At 40.8% G+C, this 22,238-nt stretch overlaps 1 protein-coding gene across 1 annotated transcript in view; it reads left to right on the forward strand.

Moving 5' to 3' along the window:
- Positions 1-22,238, forward strand: part of syne1a (spectrin repeat containing, nuclear envelope 1a) — a 135,460-nt gene that overhangs the window by 34,695 nt on the left and 78,527 nt on the right. Inside the window, exons 40-58 of the mRNA XM_061707319.1 lie at positions 190-369; positions 499-652; positions 2,024-2,182; positions 2,905-3,087; positions 3,172-3,273; positions 4,025-4,228; positions 4,321-4,528; positions 5,830-5,942; positions 6,218-6,423; positions 6,499-6,660; positions 6,749-7,028; positions 8,128-8,300; positions 9,210-9,519; positions 9,648-9,812; positions 11,310-11,669; positions 13,075-13,211; positions 17,022-17,199; positions 19,224-19,406; positions 21,451-21,594. Coding sequence (XP_061563303.1) covers positions 190-369; positions 499-652; positions 2,024-2,182; positions 2,905-3,087; positions 3,172-3,273; positions 4,025-4,228; positions 4,321-4,528; positions 5,830-5,942; positions 6,218-6,423; positions 6,499-6,660; positions 6,749-7,028; positions 8,128-8,300; positions 9,210-9,519; positions 9,648-9,812; positions 11,310-11,669; positions 13,075-13,211; positions 17,022-17,199; positions 19,224-19,406; positions 21,451-21,594 — 3,601 coding nt within the window. The remainder of the gene's footprint in view (positions 1-189; positions 370-498; positions 653-2,023; positions 2,183-2,904; positions 3,088-3,171; positions 3,274-4,024; positions 4,229-4,320; positions 4,529-5,829; positions 5,943-6,217; positions 6,424-6,498; positions 6,661-6,748; positions 7,029-8,127; positions 8,301-9,209; positions 9,520-9,647; positions 9,813-11,309; positions 11,670-13,074; positions 13,212-17,021; positions 17,200-19,223; positions 19,407-21,450; positions 21,595-22,238) is intronic.

Below are 22,238 nucleotides of genomic sequence, written 5' to 3' on the forward strand. Positions count from 1 at the left end.
ATTGTAGTTAAATACATCATGTGAGATTTTGATCTACTTGGAGCCAAACTATTCCAAAATGTGTGTTACTGAAGCCAGACCCAGATGAAAATATTCCATGTAACTTTGATTTCCAAAAAAATGAGATGTATTATGTTGGAATCAGGCTAGTGATCCCCATTGTTTTTTTCTGGATCGGTTTTCTTCCAGGCTGCGTTTCTTTGTCCAGCTGGAGGATGAGCTCCAGTCACTGCAGCACTCCCAGCAATGGTTGGAGGAGAAAGGAAACCAGTTGGCCCAGAGAGACAGTGAGCTGGCAGGAGAAGCTCTCCGGGAGGTGACGCTGGTGAAGACAGCCTGGGAGACTCTAAAGACACTGATAACTAATAGGTAAGACCTGGGGATATCGAAGAGCAATTTTGACTTCTTTTTTTTTTCAGCCAGTTTTAGGATTTTATATTAACCCATTGCCATTTAACATGTAAACACATTCACCTTTTATCTTCTCTTCACTTGCAGTGAGGAGCAGAGTGGAGCTCTGGTCGATCTTCTGCGTTTGTTTTTCCACCAGAAGTCAGCTCTCACCACTGTTATGGAAAACGCTCAGGCTGTTGCTCACAATCTGCCCGACCATAACCATAACGCTCAGGAGGCCAAAAGTACCTTCACACAAGTTAGTACATTTTACATTATCTTATCATAAACAAAATTGGCAGCTGTCATTCATTTCTGAAACAATTTTTATAGTCAACAGGGCAATTAAGAGTATTTCTGTTTAAAATGACCTTTTAGTCACTTTATGTATTTGATGAGATCCAGCTAGTAAGAGCTCTCAAGCAACACAGGACACCCGAGTTGACATAAATAAGTTATTGTACATATATTCTTTTATTTCTTGGATGCACCAACATAGCTGGTTCTGGTCCACCCTCCTCAGACCTCACTGTATAAATGGTACAGATGTTAATCAGCTGAATGAAAACAGCTGGTCCACTTTCTGCAGCTGCAATCACCTGAGCCGCTGCTGAAGAGCTCCGCCTACAGCTGAGCCAAAACCACACCCTGCACCCATAATGTTTTTACCACTTGCCAATTCTATCATAAATGCTTAATATTCTGTTTTTAGTCCCATAAAGGCAGGGTTCACAAACTCCTCCTTTTAAGTTTCTTTACATACGTTTGTGCAAAGATTTGGTTGCCAATTTGTACAAACTTATAACAAGGTGGAGGCAGCCGAAAAGAGTTGCTTGCACAAACAGTCCACTTTTTGTACACATACAAATAAAATGACTTTGGTTTGTCTTAGTTACCCTCACAATATAATTTCACACAATCCCTTTACTGGAATGATAATTATTAGTCCTGTCAGAGACTCAAACTTGCAAATTATTTAGGTTTACTGCCCAAAGTAAACCTAAATAATTTATCCATTTATCCTTTAATTACACTTTTGCTGTAAATATTCAGTTCTTACTCAACGCTGCTTCGATTGTGTTGTTTTGGGCCCTAACGAAAATGTACAATCCTTATAGTGTAATAATAGAGCGAGAGTTGTTTTAACTGTAAAATGTTCTTTTACGTTCTGGATCTTAGTGTTTGGTGCACGTTTTCTCACATGGATGAGAACATTTGATGGAAAACAGGGTCATTGTTACCTGGGACTTTTACGATTATGACAAGTTGAAATACTACTTATATAGCTTCGGAAAGTTCTCTGATGATATCATCAATGATGGATGTTTTTCTTTCTTTTAAATACATCTATATCCAAAACATCTTTTCAGTTTACAAGAAAATATGATGTGACTATTTTTTAGATTTAGGTTAAAAGGCAGAATTGTATTAATCCATTTGGAAACTGTGTCTATCAAAGCTCAGCTTCTTTGCTTTTAGTGTTTGGTGGCGATTTCCATGTCCAGTTTTTGTCACATTAGTAAGTGAGTTAAAACAAAAACTCCAGTGGATCTTAATATTCCACTTTATGCTGCATCTCTCCCTCTGGTGGTGGCTTTCTATCATTTCACCTTCCTTTCTCTGGATACAGCACGAGGCCGTCCGAGCTGAGCTCAGTGAAAAGCAGGAGGAGATGGACCAGCTTATCACCATGGTGGAGGAGCTGCAGAGAGAGCTGGACAAGGTTCCTCACTCCGACATGAGCTGCATCCAGAAAGACATGGAGGCTCTCAGAGACGAGTGGCTGGGGGTGAGCGGTGCCTCATACCACACGCTGTGCCACGCACCTGCTTCAGTGAACATGTCTTGACAAAAGGCTGAAAATAGCTGTTTTATTCAGACAATACAATATTATATACCGACATTCTTCAGTGGCCTGGTCACATAAAAAATAAATAAAAAATAAATTTTGTGAGTTTTGCCACATACAGTATGCAGATACATGCACATACACAAACGGTAGGGTAAAAGAATCCCGAATTTGATACATTGAAATATAGAAAATTTCCCAAAATTCCCAGGTGTGGAGTTTAAATATGTTAATACGGTAAATAAAAGTGTAGATATTTCTGTTGCGCTGTTTACTGTGACTGTATGTAAAAACGATCAATTATGTCAGCCACACACTTAAACCATTTTTATTTTAGCGCTATTTCTCTGCTTTTTCCATTTTTCATTCAATGCATTTTCTCCTCTTTTAGCATGTTGTTGTCTGCTCAGCTGTCACAGATGAGGCAGAAAAAACAAACATGTCTAGACAGGTTTTTGCTTTCTTTCCCCCCCCCTCACTTCTCACTCTCACATCTGTCAAACTAATTATGCCCCAATTTTCTTCAGCTTGCCAGCAAAGCACACAATCCCTTGTTAAAGAGAGACAGAAAGACAGCTGAATACAAAGGAAACAAACTCTCCTTCTCTCGCTGATTTAGATGTATACATTTGTGTGCTCAGACTGCTACTCTGTGTTTTCAGGTGTCAGAAAAAATTCAAACCAACACAGAGAGACTTGGCTACTGTGTTGCACTCTGGGATGACCTCAAGGCCATGGACCAGGACATCAACCAGTGGACAGTGGCCTCCATCACTGAGCTCAGCGACACCATCAGCAGTCTCGGGAACAAGGAGCAGGCAGAAGCCCGACTGGCTACCTTTCAGGTCGGAGCGGGTTGGGTGGCTGTAGGTCTAACTGGTTGTGATATTTAGTGAGGTTGTAGTGAATGTAATTGTTTTAATCCACAGGCTGAGGTTGGAAAGAGGGAGCAGTGGCTGGATGTCCTGCAGGAGAGAGTGGCAGAACTGAAGCAGAGAGCCAAACTACAGGAAACACCAATACAGATGCAGGTGAACACTGCCGAGAACTGAAATGGAGAAGTTATGTATGTTTTTAGTTTCCACCGTCGCACAAGAACAAGGAAAAGAATACACCTGGAAGGAAGCTTCAGTTATGCAATGTTTGTATTTTCACATCTGACTGAATGCCTTTGGTTGTAAAAATTGTGTTGACTAGGGATGGGCAGTATGGACTAAAAAATGTATCACGATAATTTCTGGCATTTATCCCGATAACGATAAAAATGACGATAAAAAAATACCATTTCAACTCCACCTTTGTAACTATAAATCTATCACCACATTCAGTCTTTGGAGCCTCCAAAACACTGCTCTAAAAGAATATTAAATGCTACTAAACTACTCTTTCTTTCTGGCTAATTTCTTTCTTTCTTTCTTTCTTTCTTTCTTTCTTTCTTTCTTTCTTTCTTTCTTTCTTTCTTTCTTTCTTTCTTTCTTTCTTTCTTTCTTTCTTTCTTTCTTTCTTTCTTTCTGGCTCATTTCTCTTTCTTTCTTTCTTTCTTTCTTTCTTTCTTTCTTTCTTTCTTTCTTTCTTTCTTTCTTTCTTTCTTTCTTTCTTTCTTTCTTTCTTTCTTTCTTTCTTTCATTCTGGCTCATTTCTTCCTTCCTTCCGTCATCAACGGGAATTTATCGTTTTTACCACTAGATGACAAATTCTTACCGTGGAGAATTTTTTTGACGGTATATCGTGAACGGTAAAATATCGCCCATTCCTAGTGTTGACTGATTTTTACTGAACTAGGTCCTGGAGTCGGATCTAAGGAAGAAAATGTTCCACGCGCAGGAGGTGTTCAATCAGGCCAAACACACTCTGACCTACTTCAACTTCCAGAAGCAGCGGCTTGAGGACCTCATGTCTCAGATGACAGAGCGGCTAGATGTAGCTGAGGGTTCCTTATCGGACCTCACTGAAGCTGGTTCTCTTGAAGACATCCGTACAGTTAAGGTATGTCGCTACTATGTACATCCTTTACTGACTATAGGTTAGAATATAGCATATGGTAGTTGCACTAAATGTCTTTTTCTTTCCCATCAAAGGACCTACAGAGTGTTGTTCAGCAACAGAGGGCAGATATGGACTCGGCGAGAGAGGCCCTGACGTCCCTGAGCAGATCACATCCCTCTCAAGAATTATCACGCCTTTCATCTGATCTCACCTCCATTGCCAAGCGAACGGAGGCTGTTGCCCAACGCTGTGCAAAAACCAGGGGCACCCTGCAGGATGGACTACAGCTCCACTTTAACAGTAAGATACATGATCACTTCAATTTTGTGGAGCTCAAAGGCATGTTTTGTAGCAATCCCACTACTCCAAATAGGGGCAACATGTTCTGTTTTCAAACACAACATTTAGAAATACCAATGCTGTTATGGGCATCAACAACAACTGGGATTAATACTTCACTGTAAATCTTACAGTAATTTACTTGCCCAGTCTGGAAGAATTGTTGACAGTTTTTCATCATAATTTGTTCCTATTTGCTTCTTCTATCAATCACTTCTTCCCTTTGACTCCACGCATGTTTTGTTGTTTTTTTTTTGGTTAGAGAATGTGCTGGTGGTAGTGGGGCTGTCTGTTTTCCCTCAGAGTCCGTGTCTTATTTATTATGGAACCTGACTGGAGTCACACACTGCATCGCCTAACAGTGACTTGGTCACCCACCTGCTCTCCAAACCACTTTTGTCAACATAGCACATGCAGGAAATGGGGTGTATTCACAAGCAAAACATGAGAATTTTGTTTGAAAATGAACCCATAGAAGAAACAGTGATACCAGCTGTTTATTCTGTGAATTGTTCAGCATTCAACATGAAGACAAAACAAAAAGGGAAGAATCTTGTGTTTAGGACTGGATTGGCACATTCATACAGTATTTTCAGTAGCTGTTTTCTCAGAACAGCAGATGTCAAAACAGTTATTTTTGTAACATGTTTAAATACATGTGGTTTATTCTTTATTATTTTAAAGTGAAAATCTCACAAAAAGCAGCCTTAAGAGTGTTCTTGATACTCTATGTATGAAAAGAGGTTGTTTTTTTATCATAAAAAAAAACTATGACCTGTCAAGGAGAAATTAAACTCTAGACCTTAAATTCTCATTATGATCCAATCACACAGTGAAAAATTACAAGAACCAATGTCACTCATTTATGTTAGCACTGTGACAGATTTACTGTTGATTATCTGACATTTTCCCCCAGAGCCCACTCAGCTCCACCCACCACAACCCACACTCCATCAACACACTGATGCACTCTCTGCTTCAAAACACACCTGTGCCCCGGGGAATAATGTTGCTCTCATCACACCTGCTCTTAGGAGTCACTTTGGGCTTGTTGCCAAGGCAACGTCGCAACGCATAACATGGACACGCCCACACTTCCCATTTGCCCTCGAACATAATCTCAACACGCTCTTCTCCTTTTTGTCCCTTCACTTTAAATTCTGGTTATCTGGTTTTATTTGACACACATTACGTTTCATTAATATGTAAACAGAAGATTTGTGTGCTTTTAGCTCCTCTGTTCTGTTTGTTCCTCGAAACAGAGCTTGTCCAAGATTTCAAGTCCTGGCTCACAGATGTGAAGTTGGAGCTGAAAGACTGTTTTAACCAATCAGGCGATGTCGCCGTCCTTGGAGCCAAGTTACAAAGACTAAAGGTATTTTAAAATATCATACTTTAATGTATAGTTCTTACTGTGAATGTTATTAAAGTAAAATAGATGCTTCTTTAGGTCAGCTTATATTTTTACCGTGTTAGCTTACTTTGCTGGACCAAAGTTAGTTTGTATTTAATTATTAGTTAAAATTACTAGCTATTATTAGTGTTCTAATCATAGCAAATGTTTCCTTGTATCAAGCACTACATGCAAGACCACTTACCATTTCTGATAAGTCCTTTGGTTGTGGTTGATGTTCCTCTTGACCACCACAGGGGTCTGATGAGCAGATATCGGAGGGTGAGAAGCGTCTCTCTCAGATTTGTGAGGAGGCCGAGAACCTCCAGCTCCACCTGAGCAGAGCCGGAGCAGCACAGGTCCAGGAGAACCTTTCTGCCTGTCAGAAAGAGTGGAAAAACTGTCTTGACGTCTGTTCTCAGAGCCAACAAGACTTGCAAGAGACCATTGACCTTCTGAAAAAGTAAGTCTTTCTTCTTGAATTGTCTTAAAAGCAAATGTTATCAAACAGGGATATGACCCTTTTTCTCTCTTCTAGTTTTGATGATTCTGTGGAGGATGTAACCGACTGGATGAGGCAGATGAATCTCAGCCTCAAGAGTGAGCCTGTTCTCAGATCAGAGAGCCCACAAGGCCCTCCAGACATCACAGAAGAGCTGGTTAGAATGGAAAACATCCATAAGGATCTGATGGCAAAAAGGTTTGCATACTCTGGTGTCTGGGGCCCGATGTTGAACATGTTGTAACATCAGCTGTCAGAGCAATGATATGCTGTTTTCTTTTCTCAGGGAGACTATTGAACATCTCTGCCATGAGGCCCAGGCTCTGTCTGAATCTGCCCGGGGGTCAGGAGGAGAGGTCAGAGTGACAGGCCAGCTCCAGACGGAGTATCAAGCCATGTTGAAGGCAGCCAGGGAGAGGCTGCGAGGCTGCCAGGAGAGTCAGGCCTTTGGAGACATCCTCCAGGGAGTTTGGGTCTGGCTGGAGGAGATCCAGGAGCGACTGGGTACAGTAGATAGCACGATGGGAACCAAAGAACAGCTAGAGCAGAGGCTGGAGACAGTGCAGGTGAGACACCATACATACTGTATCTGTAATTTATTTTATTCAATATTATTTTGATAAGATTAGTAAAGTAATCTTTGAGCATGCATTTTAGTTTTTACTTGATGATTTTTACACTGGCGGACTTTTCCTCCAATATTTGTCTGTTATAATGTGCTGTGGTTCCAGTGAACAGAAGAAGGGGCTGTGTGGTTTAGAAACGTTCATCCTTTTGCAGTGGATTAAAATTATCTAAGGACCTGCAGTTATTAGTTTTTGACAAATGATGACCATCTTATCAAATGACAGAAGACATCTGTGATTTTAATCCAGTCTGAATGCATCAATTCTGTGATTTGTGAAGTAAAAATTCTACCGCAAATTACCTACCCTGCAAACACTGATGTCATGAGGTCATTTTAATCTCATCTGAAAGCACATGTCAGTAATTCAGTGATGAGCAGCAGAAATGTTTTTTTTAGATATTGTCCTCTCGTCACCTTTTCTGCCTCTTTCCTGTTCTAATTATGGCACATGTGGCACATAGTGTGATATTTTATTACAGCTTCACCCTATATCCACAACATATAGCAGGATGATCTGATATTTTTACTTGATAAACATACATAAATGAATCAGCATTAAGCTTCACGTGGAGACTTATGAAACAAGAAGTCCAGCTCAGCAGAAGAGCGACAATGAGATGATTTCACGCGTGGCTGCATCAGGCAGTAAGAAACTTTTTATCTTTCATAAAGCTCAGAGCCTCTCTGGCATCACAAAACCTTCAGGCTTTAGCGAAAGCTCTGGTTACTGTTACCATGGCAACTTGCCATTTTCCGATTTTGTCACTTGTCAAAATGAGACGCGTAGCCCCTGAAATCTAACTGTCAAGTGTCTAATCATATGCTTTTAACTCAATATTCAAAGTTAATGTTAAATAAAAGGTAAATAAATGCCAGACCTTGACATAACTTCTGGGATAAATGCCTGTAACCTCAAATGCGCTGAACTATAAACAGATGTCTGGGTGTAATTTTAGAGTTACTGCAGGTCCAGGGGTCATTTTAGTCCAGCGTGAATAGTACATAAGTCTACTACACACAATGTTCTGTTTGCACAGGACATCCTGCTTTTGAAGGGAGAAGGGGAGGTCAAGTTGAATATGGCGATGGGCAAAGGTGAGCTGGCCCTGCGTTGCTATGGAGCTGCTGGACAGGAAGTGGTCCGCTCTCAGCTACAGGAAGTTGAGGATGCATGGGCTACACTACTTGTTACAGCCATGAGCTGCCACAGGTAACCTGATGGTATTATCCATATACTCTATAATGTATGTAGTTTCAAGTTGGTAGAGTTATTAACCTAATTCATAAAAAAGCATTCCGGCCTTTTGTTGTTTTTGCGATGGCATAAAGCGTTATTGACAAACAAACAAATACGTTTTGGCCTTTAAATCAAAAACGGTCATTTGAGGCCATACAAAAAAATCCTGAGGCTAGGGATGTATTTTGTTCATTATAATAGATTAACTGTTGGTGCTATTAATTACCATTAAGTTAAATACATGATGTTTCATTTTCCTAATCTGATTGATGTGTCTTTGCGCTGTTGTGTATGTGTGCACACACGTCAGCATGCATGTGGGCTGGTTTGTGTGTGTGTCTAATTGAGCAATTATGACCCCTCCTCGAAAAAAAATTGATCTCATTAGGGACTAAATGGTGGATGGCAAACAGTGAGTCACATATGGGGTGTGTTTGTGTATTAAGAGGGCTGTGGTAACAGGGGGCTTTGGATGGCAGGTGAGAGGTGAATGTGCATGTGAGTGTGTGAGTCCTGGTGATTCTGGGGCATTTATGGGTAACAGATGGCAGGGAAAATTATGGGCGGGCCTGTATCTGTGTGTTTGAACCTCCTCATAAAAGGGGGATAAAGGCACTTGGCTAGTATCACAGACAATTTTCTATTTCTTGCACCGTGTCATGGTCAACCATTCAGATCAGCATGTATGCCACACCAATATGGTTATTATTCCTAAGAGAGTTTAATGCATACATTTGAAATGGATGACTGGTCTTTAGCATCTTAAAAGGAACCTTATTCTCATAGTGAATATTCTAAATGAATTTAGTTTAATTCAAACTGTATAACCCTCATTATGTGGGAGTCATAAATGAAGAAGCTGACCTGCTGTCTTCTCTGTAGCCGATTGGAGTGGACAGTGTCACAGTGGGGAGGATATCTTGAGAGCGCCGCCCAGCTGCAGGGTTGGATGGAGGCTATCAAACGAGAGATGATTGCTCCTCTCATACCCCAGCCAGGACCCAGAGAGAAAGCCTCCCAGCTGGAGAGGCTTAGAGCCCTGCTGGGTGACCTTGAAGACCACCAGATGGCACTCTCCAGCCTCGAAGAAAAAGCCAGAGAACTCTTCAAGAAAACTGGTGACGCTAGCTTTAACCATGGTGCTCGTACCCAGCTGCAGGTGCAGTTTGATGACCTCACAGCTTTGGTGGAGGTACAAAGAATGTGACTTCATCTCTTAAAAATAACTTCTTTCAACATGGCTAATCTTTTCTATATCAGCGTGTTTAATCTATTCAATGACATTGACAGTTTCAAGACATTTTTTTGTTGATTTTGCAGGAGAGGGTACGTTTGGCACAGGCTGTAGTGTTGGAGCACCAGGACTACTTGGAGGCTGTACGGGAGCTCACTGATTGGCTGATGACTGCAGGGGAGGAGCTGCAGCATTGGTCTGATGCATCAGGAGACTCAGTCTCCATCAAAAAGAAACTGTCAGAAGTGAGGGTAAGAAAGGCTATTTAATACATCATTAAGTTGTTTTTTTGTTGACTCTTTCTCATACTTTGCATATCAAAAGAAAAGAGGAAAAACTTTATTAGTTAGTGGACTGATAACATTATCCCACATTTGACAGATGGCAGGGATATTCATAGATAGAATGCATGCAGGTATTTCTTTTTGTACAATGATAGTTTAATTAAAGCAATAAGACGTTATTTACAAACAGAAACCCAATAAAGCCATTAAACACCAAAATACACCATGTGGACAGATTAAATCCTCCCTTAGATCTTACGTAGGAAATAAGAGGGTTAAGATAGCAGCCACCTTCTGCTAATCAAATGCACCAAATAATTTATCCATCAATCAGTGTGACCACCGCTACATAAGAAGGACAACAGTTTGCTGTTCTGGAGCATTCAACTGTTTGTCAACACAATGCTTTTTTCAAATGGTTTCTGTGATGTACTTTCCAGATAATTTGGTTCTGTTTATCAAGCCATCGGAGATGTCAGGTTACCAAGTAACAGCTTTCCTGGAGCTATTTTTCCAGTCATTATTTGTCAGCAGATGAAGTTTGTACAGCTCTCATAACAGTGTAAAGATTTTTGAGAACTCCACAACAATGATTTGTCTCTAAGTCTTTTTTTGTTTTTTTACAAGCAATATTAACTTCTATTTAACTGAATTAATGCCACTCATATGTGTCAAAGGCTCCAAGTGTGTTGTTGTCTTATACCTGTATTCTTTGGCAAAGATAGCGGATTACTGATTTATCTGAACCCACCTAATCTTAATGGATTCTCACTATGAAGGAAAGTAAATCATGCAGGGAACTGGAATTGGTTTCCAGCTTGTTTCCCATATCAGAGGCAAATATCTCAATCTCTCATGGTGCGATTTACTTTCAATAGATGGGATTATTGTTGTTGGTTTATTTTTTTTAAAGGTACATTAGATGAGTATTACCCATGCTCTTTTCAATAACTCTTCTATTACCGCGGCGAGAAAATATGTGAATAAATTTTAATTTGCATTTCAATGTTGCACGTGGGCCCTAATTATCACATTACCAACGTGTGTTTGCAGAGTGATAGTGTAAAGCTTTTCAGCAGACGATAAAACACGATACAAGGTTAATCTTCATAACAGTCTACTGACACACAGTAAAATGTTCAGCTGCTATTTTTTTCTGCGTTTGGTAGCTCATCATTTTTAAGTGCTTCTCAAATGATCTGTCTAAAAAGTGCTACCTTCCCATAAAGATTACAGAATGGAAGCAGAAAGGGATGGAGAAGGAGGGGATGAAATTAGTAATAGAGTACTGAGATGCAACAACCCATGAGTGGAAGGAATCAAAGAATCAGAGATAAAGATAAAGATTGATGACAAGATAAATCACTAGACGAGCAGCTTTAACTAGATTTAACTGCACATCCAGGCATTTCAAATCCCTTAGCCACTGTTTCCGTAGCAACTTTATTTCTTGTATCACTCCAGGAGCGTGTGGAGTGTCGACTCATGGAGGGCCGAGAACGCCTCAGCCGGGTTCGTCGCAACGCCGCCACCACAGCGGAGCACACGGCGGCAGGTGGCTGTGAAGCCATAGATCGACAGCTGGGGGCGCTGTCACACGCCCTGGAGCAGTGGGAGGGGGCCGCTCTGAGAGCCAGAGATGGCCTGGAGGGGGCCCTTGCGGCTGCTGCAGCTTCGGAGGAGGAATACGCCCGTCTAACTTCCCGCCTGGAGGATGAACTAAGGGAGTTTGATGGATGTTTAAGGGGGTGGAGCCAGGAGTTGATTAAAGCTGAAGGACGGAGCAATGGCGAGGAAGCAGTGGAGGGATGGAAGCTGGCTAAGGTAAAATGAGGCTTAAACAATCATAATGATAGCATAAATTATTCATTGTTCGTCTTCTGACAATAGTTTATTAAGAGAAGAATAAATGATAAAAACTCACTGGGATGTGTAAAGGCGGACAGTGCTTAGTCTGCAGTGCTCTCACAATAATAGAAAGTGATTACCATTGTTTAATGACAAGTACCCACATATGCACGTGCACACAGTGTGCAGACATTGCCTGCATTCAGCCGCTCTGGGTAATTAGGGACGAGACATTCTATTAGGAAAATCCTGAAACAGATTAGTTTGTAAATCAGCTTGGCCTGAATGACGAGTTATGACAGCTACAATCCCATCACTTTTCTTAGTTTTCTCTCTGTCTGTCATTCCTTGTCTGTCCCCTTTACCCCTCCCCTTTTGTTTTGTGTTGCCAGTATTTTCTACTATCTCTCCTTTACAAGCGTTCCCTCATTGTTTTCTTTGTTTTCCTTCAGTCTTTGCTTCAACGTAGTTAAAATGAATTGTTTTGCCGATTTGTTTTCCTTGGCTCTAGGGGGTTATGTCTTGATTCTCCCGCTCTTCTCCTCCCCTGCTTCCCTGAATCTCAACCTCTCCGGGATGTTTACAGTGTGACAATTTCTCTTAACTGTCAAGGCCACACCAGCACACTCAGCCTCAACACTCCTACCCAGGCTTCTTCGGCCATGACTTTCTCCGGCTTTGCTCAATTTGGGACTGTCAAAGAACAGAGGAGGAGTTTTCCCTCCCTCCTCCTCTCTCTCCTCCTCCAGCCTGTTTCCTGTGTCCGGCCGTGTTTTTGTTGCGCGCTTGTTCGCGTGCGTTTGAACCAAATCCACATCTGCGAGGGCTGACAGCTGAATTCCACCGGGAGAGAGCATGAGAGAGGGAGAGGGAGGAAAAATGTGTGAGAGGGAATAAGTGGAAGGAGTGGGAGGAGGGAGGGAGGAGGGAGAGAAAGTAACAGAACCATAGGAGGAGGGAGAAGAGGAGAACGGAGCAACGAGTCAACAGGAGAAGGGAGGGAGGGTTGTTTTAATGGTGATACGTCAGAAAGCGAACGAATGAGTGAGAGTCGGAGCTTGTACATATTTCATGGGAGAGGATTTCATGACTGCGTGAGTGCAGAATGTGAGGCACGCTGAGGAGAGCGGGAGAACGTTATCCTCTGCTCCTTCCTGCCACACTCTGTGAAGAACAGAAATGCTATTGAACAGGCAACACTGTGAGTATGTGTTGGAGCGTGTGTGTGTGTGCATGTGTGAATGTGAGGAGAGTGAAAATGACTGAGGTAGAGTGTGAATAGCAAAGCATTGATTGAAGGGTGTCATGCAGATCTGTTGGGTGCTTTTTCTATCCTTCACACACACACTGAGCCAGCTGGTGTCTGCTTTGTGTTGTTTAGGATATTCTGGAGGGCTTGCAGAGCGTTGAGCCGATGGCAGAGAAACTGAAAGGGCAACTAAATGACCTGGTGCGATACTCCAGAGACTTGGGCTCGCAGTCAGACAGAGTCACTGCACTTATCAAACAGCACAACAGGTGAGAGAAACCTTTCTATTGAACTGAGCAGAGTGTGTGGGAGAAACGTAGATCGATTCAAAATGATTCACCGACATTAAGGGCCACAATGCACTAATCTGGACATGCAGTTGTAGAATTAGATTAAATGACAATGAATTTATTAAATTAAGATGATGCAATCTTTCAATTTTACTGATTTCCATTTTCCATGTTAAGAATTCAAAGTGAACACCATTTTCATTTTCACTTTGAGTCAGATCGGTCCAAAAGATCAGACAAATGCATGTGGAAGACGCTATGAACAAGTAATTAGAATGGTAATTCTGAGCTTATTGCGTCCTAATGTTATACGAAAGAGCCCTACTTCCTTTTATTCTGCTTTTTACTGTACGTCTACTTTTTAAAGCATGTAATCTGTGCTTGTCAAAACCTATAACACATTTCACACCTACAGTGACACAAGCTTAACAGAGATCCTCAGCAGACTAGATCATTTTCTTAGACTAATGCATAAGTACGACTGCAGAAGGTTACAAGCTTGTTTTTGGTGGAAGACGGTACGTGTGTGTTTAACCGTAACACAGAAGTGTGACACATGTCACCCAGGTAAATGTAAAAGGTGAAAGAGAGCAAAAAAACCCACTAGTTGCTTAGCGACATTTAACCGCCTGCTCTCACCTCGGCTTGTCCACTATGTGTGTACTTCTGTGGTTTCATTTTATGCAAGGCTGTATCTGTGAAGTTTCTGGTGGAATTAGATACATTTGTGAAGGCTGTTTTTCTACACTAATACACTGCAGGCTTTAGTTTGTTTACCAAGCTTTAATTGCCTTCTAATTGGTAAAACAACAAGTGACCCTACATTTTCTGGTTACTTTTTGTGAACACACCGTGTAATGTCTTGTCAAAAGAACTGCAGCACACATAAAAGACCAACTAAAATATTAAAGTATGAACTTTCATAGTAGCACATATATTTTCCCTACTTTGTATAGATGTAATTTTAACTGTGTTGCCCAGGGGTCTAACATTTATTGGCAAAGAAGCTGGGCTTGGTCAACTTGGCATTTAATTGGCTCTTGCTGCTGATTGGCATAACAACAACATTTTTTTTATTTACTTTACTTTTTAGTCTGTCATAAACTTGGCCTGTGCACTCTTTGCACCTGTCTTGCATTAAGCTCTGCAAAGAAAGAGAGAACAAATAAAAGGAGTCCAAGGAGAGGTAGCAGAAAAGCTGCAATTCTTGCCCCTCCTCCTCGTAGCACATGCCAAATTTTGTCTGTCACAGCAGAAAAAAGTGCTTCTCCCACACCCATGCAATCATCACTGTTAGCATTTCTTGTCCTCATCACACTAAAACTCAACAGTATTTGTATGCATGTTGTGTCCAAGCCCCATTGTTATTATTTTTAGTCTCCCTTTGGACAGTAGTTCATGCTTTAACAGCTGCACACCTTGTTCCCCCTCAGTCATTCCTCCATCACTTCTTCCACTCCCTGCTATAATCGTCAGCCACTGTCCACCAATATACAGTATGTGTAAAACCCCATAATTACTTTGGTGTGTTTCACACCTCAAAGTCTCATAAAGTCACTTTGGTACAAGTGCAGCCAAGTGGTTTGATGGTTGTTCCCTTTTACGTCCATGAAGACGACTTGAGCTCCACATCTTAAGGTTTAATGACAATTTCCTTGCCAACTGTAATCACTGTCTTCCGCTGACGTACCAAGAATCAACATTGTAATACTATAATTAAAGAGCTAATTGCATTCATAAAGATTAACTTCATTGTTGAAAAAACAGTTCAAGTTGAATTGAGCCTCACGCATAAATGAATAACAAAGAAAAACTGAGGTTTTTTTATCTACTGTAGTAATCGCGCATGTGTGAGCACATTTGCTCTGCTGCTATTATGTGCGCTGAGTTGTATGGACTTCTTTCCATTTTATTTCTCGATAGCAAGCGTAAAAACTAATTAACACAAAAATGACAATTAGATAACAATTTAGGCCTTGCTGACTGCATTAGACATGCACCCGTTTATTTTCCAATGAGCCCTCCATCTGTGGAGTCGTAATGTCTTGTTCTTTTTGCAGTGTTCTCTGAAGCAGCAATAACAACCTCCTGAATGCTCTTCAAAGAGGTGGACTGTTATCATTTTCTGTAAAAAGGACATTTTTGAGAAGGACCCACTGGTTCTCAATGGAGGTTAATTGAAGTGAGCAAGGGAGCCAGAATTAATAATTAATTAATTACAATTATTCAGTCTGTTGCCTAATAAATATGCATACATTAATGTCAGGTGTTAATCAGTTTAGGGCAGAGGTTTTCAAGTCCGTTCTTTGGGCCCCCCTGTCCTGCGTGTTTTAGACGTTGTCTTGCATCAACACACTTAATTCTAATTAATGGTCATCATTAGCTCATGATCAGCACAACTCTGTTAAAGCAGAGTTGTGCTGCATCTGTTTCAGCATCTAAAACATGCAGGACAGGAGGATCCATGGACCGGACTTGAAAACCCCTGCTTTAGAGGGTACACCCTCTCTCTATAATAAAAAACGATATGACTGGAAAATAATGGAAAAAAGTGTTTAAGTTTATAAAGTTTAGATTCAGAGCACTGTGGATCATGGTTGATGTTAAAAATCATTACTGTTGTGGAAAAAGAGGCTTAAAGGGGACCTATTATGAAAAACATGTTTTCTCTTGCTTTAACATATATAAAGTTGTCTCCCCTCAGCCTGCCAACTTAGAGAAGGAGGAAAGCAACCAAATTCTGCAGTGTCTGTACAGCCGCCCGGATGAGCCATCCAGTGTGATGTGGCTTCTACGAGCCGTTCAGATTCTGCTCCCGTCGTTACATAACGACGGGCGCGATTTACATAGGTTGGCCTCCGATGCGTGAAACCACGCCCACAACTAACTCAGCCGGCCGGAGCTTCCGCCATTTTTTTGTAGCGGTGTATCGCATCATTCAGGCAGCCAATCAGCACAGTGCCTCATTATCATAGCCTCCCGCCCACTCAGAATCCTGCATAGAGAATGAGGTTAGAGGCTGGGAAGATAAAGACATGGCTCAGAGGCTGAATTTCTAATTTATTTAGCAAAAACAATCAAAAGCTTGTTTTTAAGACATTCAAGGCCTGTTTAAAATAGGTATTAGATGCCATAATAGGTCCCCTTTAAGCGTTTTAGAAGTGTGTCAAATTTGATTTATTTACTAAATGTTGTAATATACTTAAAAGGCACAGAGTCGTCTTGTTTCCATTATTATCTGTTTGCACAGATGCAACATTCAAACACTAAAAAAATACAAGAACAATAGAAGAAACTCCGATGATCACATGGAGAGCTTTAATGCTTTATTTTGTCACTCGTCAGTGTGAACGCTTCCATATCACGCTTTTTCTCATGGCAGCAAGCTGTCATGCCTCGTTCTCTCCATCATGTCAACCACGTGAACTCTTGCCCCGATCATATGTTGCCTCTCAACCCCCCTCCTACGCAGTGCTCCTCACCACCATCCCCCCACTCTTCCTCCGTGGCCCACCACTCATTCCTTCCACTTCACCCACTTTGCCATTTCTACACCTGCCCATTTCTCATTCCTGATCCCTGGCGGGCTTCTCTTTCTCTGTAACGTCAGAGTAGTACGCACATTGTCTGAGCTTCTTCCCGCCTTCTTTGTTTTGTTGAACATGTTGGAAGTGCACGACAAATCTTTCTTTTGGTTTTAGCTTCTTTGTTTTTTTTTTTTGGTTTCCCGTGGGACTTTGCAACCTGTGAACAACATGTTTAAGTATCTTCTCTCATCCTTCCTCACAGTCTCAGTCTTCGTGCATCCAGGGAGTGTCAAAATAAGGAGCGTTTGTTGGAGCAGAGGTTTCGTGCAGCCCTGAGAGACTTCCAACAGTGGCTGGTCAATGCCAAGATTAGTACCGCCAAGTGCTTTGATGTGCCTCAAACCGTCACAGAGGCCTCCACTGCTTTACAAAGAATCCAAGTAAGAGATTTTTAAGTATAACTTATTTACAAGAGGCATCAGTAAAATTATTTTACTCTTTAAATATTGGTGACTTATAGCAATATGCAGTCTTTGTTGTTGTGTGTGTGTGAGAGTTGTTTTTTGTTTTTTTAATCAAGTTCACCAAGATACTAGTTGTCCCTAAACACACCAGACACAGAAAAGCAATAAAGAACCAGTTTAATCACTTTTTTTTGGGACAGCAGTTGGAAGAAAATGAAACATTGCTGTTTATTTGAATGAAATAATCTTCTTGAGAAACATCCTTCTTTTGTTTTATACTGTCAGGGTGGTTGAGAGATAGATTTTGCTGCTGACTTGTAGTGTCATTTCTAAAATGTACCACGAAATATGGATGTCTTGGCTTGTTTCTGTTGGCCATTAAACATCCTTCTGGAGCAGTGATGGTTTCAGACAGTATCTCTTCATTGTGGAATCAAAGCTTCTTCTTTTTTTTTTCTCTGCCTCTGAAGGCATGAAATCAACAAGCTTCAAGTCCTTTTGTTTGCTTCTTGAGAGGTTCAAAATCCTCACAAGTTACTGTCCACTTAAAATCCACAGCTGCTAATTAAAGACAAGAGCTAGCTTTTAATAGACTATTAATCAAGAAGGAAGATTTAACATGCCTACTCTTGAGTGTCCTTGGTTGAGCTAGCTGGAGTGGGCGGGAGTTGTATGAGACTAGATGAAATAGGAAAATAGCCAAAAGATGAGAGAAAGCGCCACCACAGGATCTCTCTTTCATTCTCTCCAAAATACGTGAATGCATCTGTTTCTGAGAAGTCTGTGTCTTTTTGTGAGGATCTGGCTGCTCTGGCATCTCCTTAAGAGCACACCAGGGTCCTGGCTCTGTTCAGGTAGACGTCCCCACATCCCTGAAGCAGACAGTTAATTACCCCGTGGACACCTGACCACTCTCACCACCATTATGGGGCTGTGCTGTCATAATAGCTGGGCTCTTGTTCTCCAGCATCGAGAACTTGACTTTATTCCCAGTGTTATGAGATGTTAGTTCTGCAGTGGTGGTGCACGTGATGCATAATTTATTCAATCAGCAGTCACATGGTTGAAGATAATAAGTCACTTCAAACTATCACTGGAACAACAGGAGTTTCTTTTGTAAAAGCAAACCTTTTCTTCCTGCATGATGTTTTGTGTGTAAGGTATTTTGTAGGTTCACCTTCAAAATAAGGATGAAGATACATTTATTTTAGTGTACGGAGGAAAAGAAAATATGGAGACACCATATTTAATTTATTATTGACTTAGTGAGGAATGTGGAACAATGTTTCCACATGGCTGACCTCCAGAAGGGCGAGCATGGGAGGGGCAAGGGCATCCATTGTGTCATGCTTAATTGGTGTTATACAGTTACTGTACATAAGCAAGATGGGAATGGTGGTAAAAGAGAGAAAAGGACTTGAATACACATGCGGCAGACAGAAATATTACAAGACAGAGTGATAAAGAAAGACTGGCTGATAGAGGCAGACTTTGTGTGGTTGTATGTAAGGAAACTGAAGCTACTGTAAGCGATGCGCTGACTGCACAGATGGTGGAGTCGTCCCTGCTGCGCTACTGTCATCGGCGCAGCTCTGAGGGTGGGGCATGTGTGTAGGCTGCATATGTGTCTGTGTCTTTGTATGCATGTACATTGTCAATGGGTGGGCAAAGATGAGCTATCTAGAAACCAACACATTTCAGGTTCACTGAGTTTCCTTCTCTGTGCTAGCATCTCTGTGTCAGCTCCCTCCTTTTGCATATGCATGCAGACTTTGTCTGCTGTAATTAATGCTTATCACAGTGTAAAGTCATAACCTCTAATGCCAAAATGAAATGAAAAAAGAAAGGATAAACATTTCAAATATCCAGAAAAAGAAAAATGCAAAAAAAGTTTATGATTAATTCCTTTTTTCCTCCTTCTCTCATTGTCATGTCCTCCTCTCCTTGTGTGCGTGTTAAATAGTCACAGCTCCTTTGTCTCTGTCTATGTATCCCCTCAGGAGTTCTTGAATGACAGAGAAAATGGCCAGGCCCGGCTGAGTACAGTAGGAGCCTGTGGGGAGCTGCTGATGGCTGTGGTGTCCAAAGACAGAGTGGAGGGAATCACGGCAAAAGTGGCAAATGCCAGGGAGGAATGGAAGAGCTTGATGAGTAACCTGCAGATGAGAGAAGATGTACTCAAGGTTGGTTTTTATTGGATGCAGTTGTTCTTTGCTGAAGACATCTCTGTGAAGAAAACATAAGGCTGAACTGAAGTCAGCTGTGTGGTTTTGATATCTGTCGGTACAACATGAATTTGTTAATGTGTTAGTTTATCAGTTAAATTGAATTTATCAACTTTTTTATAAATTAAATAACTATTGATTTAATAATAATAAATCATATTCAAATAGTACTTTTCTAAACAATGTTACCAAGTGCTTAACATAACAGTGGAGAATTAAAGCCAGTAAGCAGCTTGAACCGAACGTAAAAACAATATAAAACATGTACATTTTCACTCAAAAATCCCATCAAGGAAGATATTGTCTATATAGTAGTATCATCATAACATAATATAATATAAGTAAAAAATTGCCAACCCAAAGCAAAAGAGGGGCCAAGGCTGCCAGAACTGGTAGCATTAAAATATGTAATATATTCATCAGAGGATACCAAAGGCCCTCCAAAAAAGGAAAGTTTTAAGGAGAGTTTTAAAAATATCAAAAGATGTGTGTGTCTGAGAGCAAGGGGCAAAACGTTTCATAAGGTGGGGTCTCTGATAAAAAAAGTCTGATCTCCCTTTGTCACAAACGTTGATCTGGGGATAGTTAGGAGGACACTATCCGTGTTTCTCAGTGGTCGGGAGGACACATAACAGATGAACAAGTCTGAGACGTAAGATGGGGCAAGGCCATGTAAGGCTTTGAAGATGATCAGTAGGATTTTGACATCAAGTCAACATCTAACAGGAAACCAGTACAGGGGAGATGTGCTGAGATGTAATGAGTCTTTCTGCAGCATTTTGAATTATTGGAGGCGACAGAGGAACCCCTAATACCCGGGAGCAATGGATTAAAGTATTCAAGGCGAGAGTAGACAAAAGTATGCAGAACTTTTTCTTTGTCAGTAGTTGAAAGAAATTACCTGATTTTAGCAGCTGTCTTAAGATGGAAAAACAAGGCTGAACTACATGTTTTATCTAAGCATCAGAAATTAGGTTACAGTCAAATTGTACTCCTAGATTTCTAAGTTTGCTTGATTATTATCTGAGAGATTGGGAAGACTGGAAAGAATAGAACTGACAGAATTTGGAGGACAAAATGGAATAGATTAAAATAGATTACTGATTATTGATTTTCTTTTATTTATTTATTTTTTTAAAGATTTTTTTTGGGCTCTAGTGGCCCTTTATTCAAGGTGCAGATAGAAAGGGGGTAGAGAGAGAGATCGGGGATGACATGCAGCAAAGGTGCGCAGGCCGGGATTCGAACCTGCGACCGCTGCAGGAGGACTGTAGCCTCAGTATATAAGCCGCTGCTTAACCCACTGCGCGGCCCATTGATTTTCATTTTTATTTAACATAAGAAAGTTATAGGGTTCCAGGATTTAATCTTATAGAGACATATTGTTGACTTTGTAAACCTGCTGGGCTCTGTGGGCTTTACAGGCATGTTTAGCTGAGTGTCATCAGCTAAAGAAATGGTCATTACATTATGACCATTTCTTTAGCTATATATATATATATATATATATATATATATATATATATATATATATCTATATATATCTATATATGTATACATGTATATATATATATATATATATATATATATATATCTTAAATAAAATTGCCTAAAGGTCACATGCAAATGGAGAACAGAAAGGAGTCAATTACTGAGCTCTGTGGTACACCACAACTGACCTGAGCTGAGTGACAGAAAAAATTCTGTTGGAGAAATATAATGTAGTAAGCTTTCTTAATTCCAACCCAGGACTCTTAACAATGAAGGAGGATGTTATTGTCAGTGGTATCAAAGGCGGCACTTAAATATAACAGAATCAAAGGATTACATTGGGGATATAAAACACTAATTACTTGAATGTGTACAAATCAGTGTACACTATCAATATGAATTTGATATGCACCTTAGATGTGACACCAGAGTGTAATGAATGAATACATCATTTTATGGACAGAGTTAGTAGTTCCAGTATTTGACATGTGTCACTGTGTCCAATTTCCAGAACCTGCAAGCCCAGATGACAGAGTTTGAGGCCAGTGCCGAGCCTCTGCAGGACTGGCTCACCAACACAGAGGTCAGAGTACAGGAGAGCAGCACTCGGATGCATGACCTTCCAGCCAAGAAATACGAACTCTGCAAACTTCAGGTATTTTGTTGTCAGCAGTATTGAATCTGCATTCACTTCAGTCTTCTATGTTTGGTACGCTTGATATCACAATTTTTTTGGACTATATTACTTGCTGTTTTATATCATACTATATCTTTCAAATTTGCATGGCCACTACTAGAGCACTTCATTTTGGGCAACGTCAGGACATTTTAACTTGTGCTTTATAATCCATTTTCTGTGAAAGACAAGGAGCCTTCCAGAGAGCATTTCTCTTCTCACTAGCTGTCACTGATGTTCTTTCATTATCTCTCTTCACTTAAGTAAACCATGCCATTACAACATAAATTGAATATTAAGTAGGAAACTAAACAGTTACCTCTCCATCAGATATGAGTCCCTGAAGCATAATTCAAATCCACGGGGAAAAGAGAGGGACCTAATTACATTTGTTGAGCACCACTGGATCAAAATAGAGCTGCGTCTTGACACAATAGTCAGAGGAGAAGTCCAGAAATCTAATTAATTCTTCCCTGTCACAGCTGAAGCACTGCACGGCTAAAAGGCTCTTTTCTGGATGCGATAACAGGTTTTGCCAGGTCTGGCAGACACAAGGAAGGAAGAAAGGCATGAAGCGTTAAAAAGATAAACCTGACAACAGAGGAAAAAATATATCAATCCCA

The sequence above is a fragment of the Cololabis saira genome, chromosome 18 (assembly GCF_033807715.1).
Source record: "Cololabis saira isolate AMF1-May2022 chromosome 18, fColSai1.1, whole genome shotgun sequence".
NCBI classification, from domain to species: domain Eukaryota; kingdom Metazoa; phylum Chordata; class Actinopteri; order Beloniformes; family Belonidae; genus Cololabis; species Cololabis saira.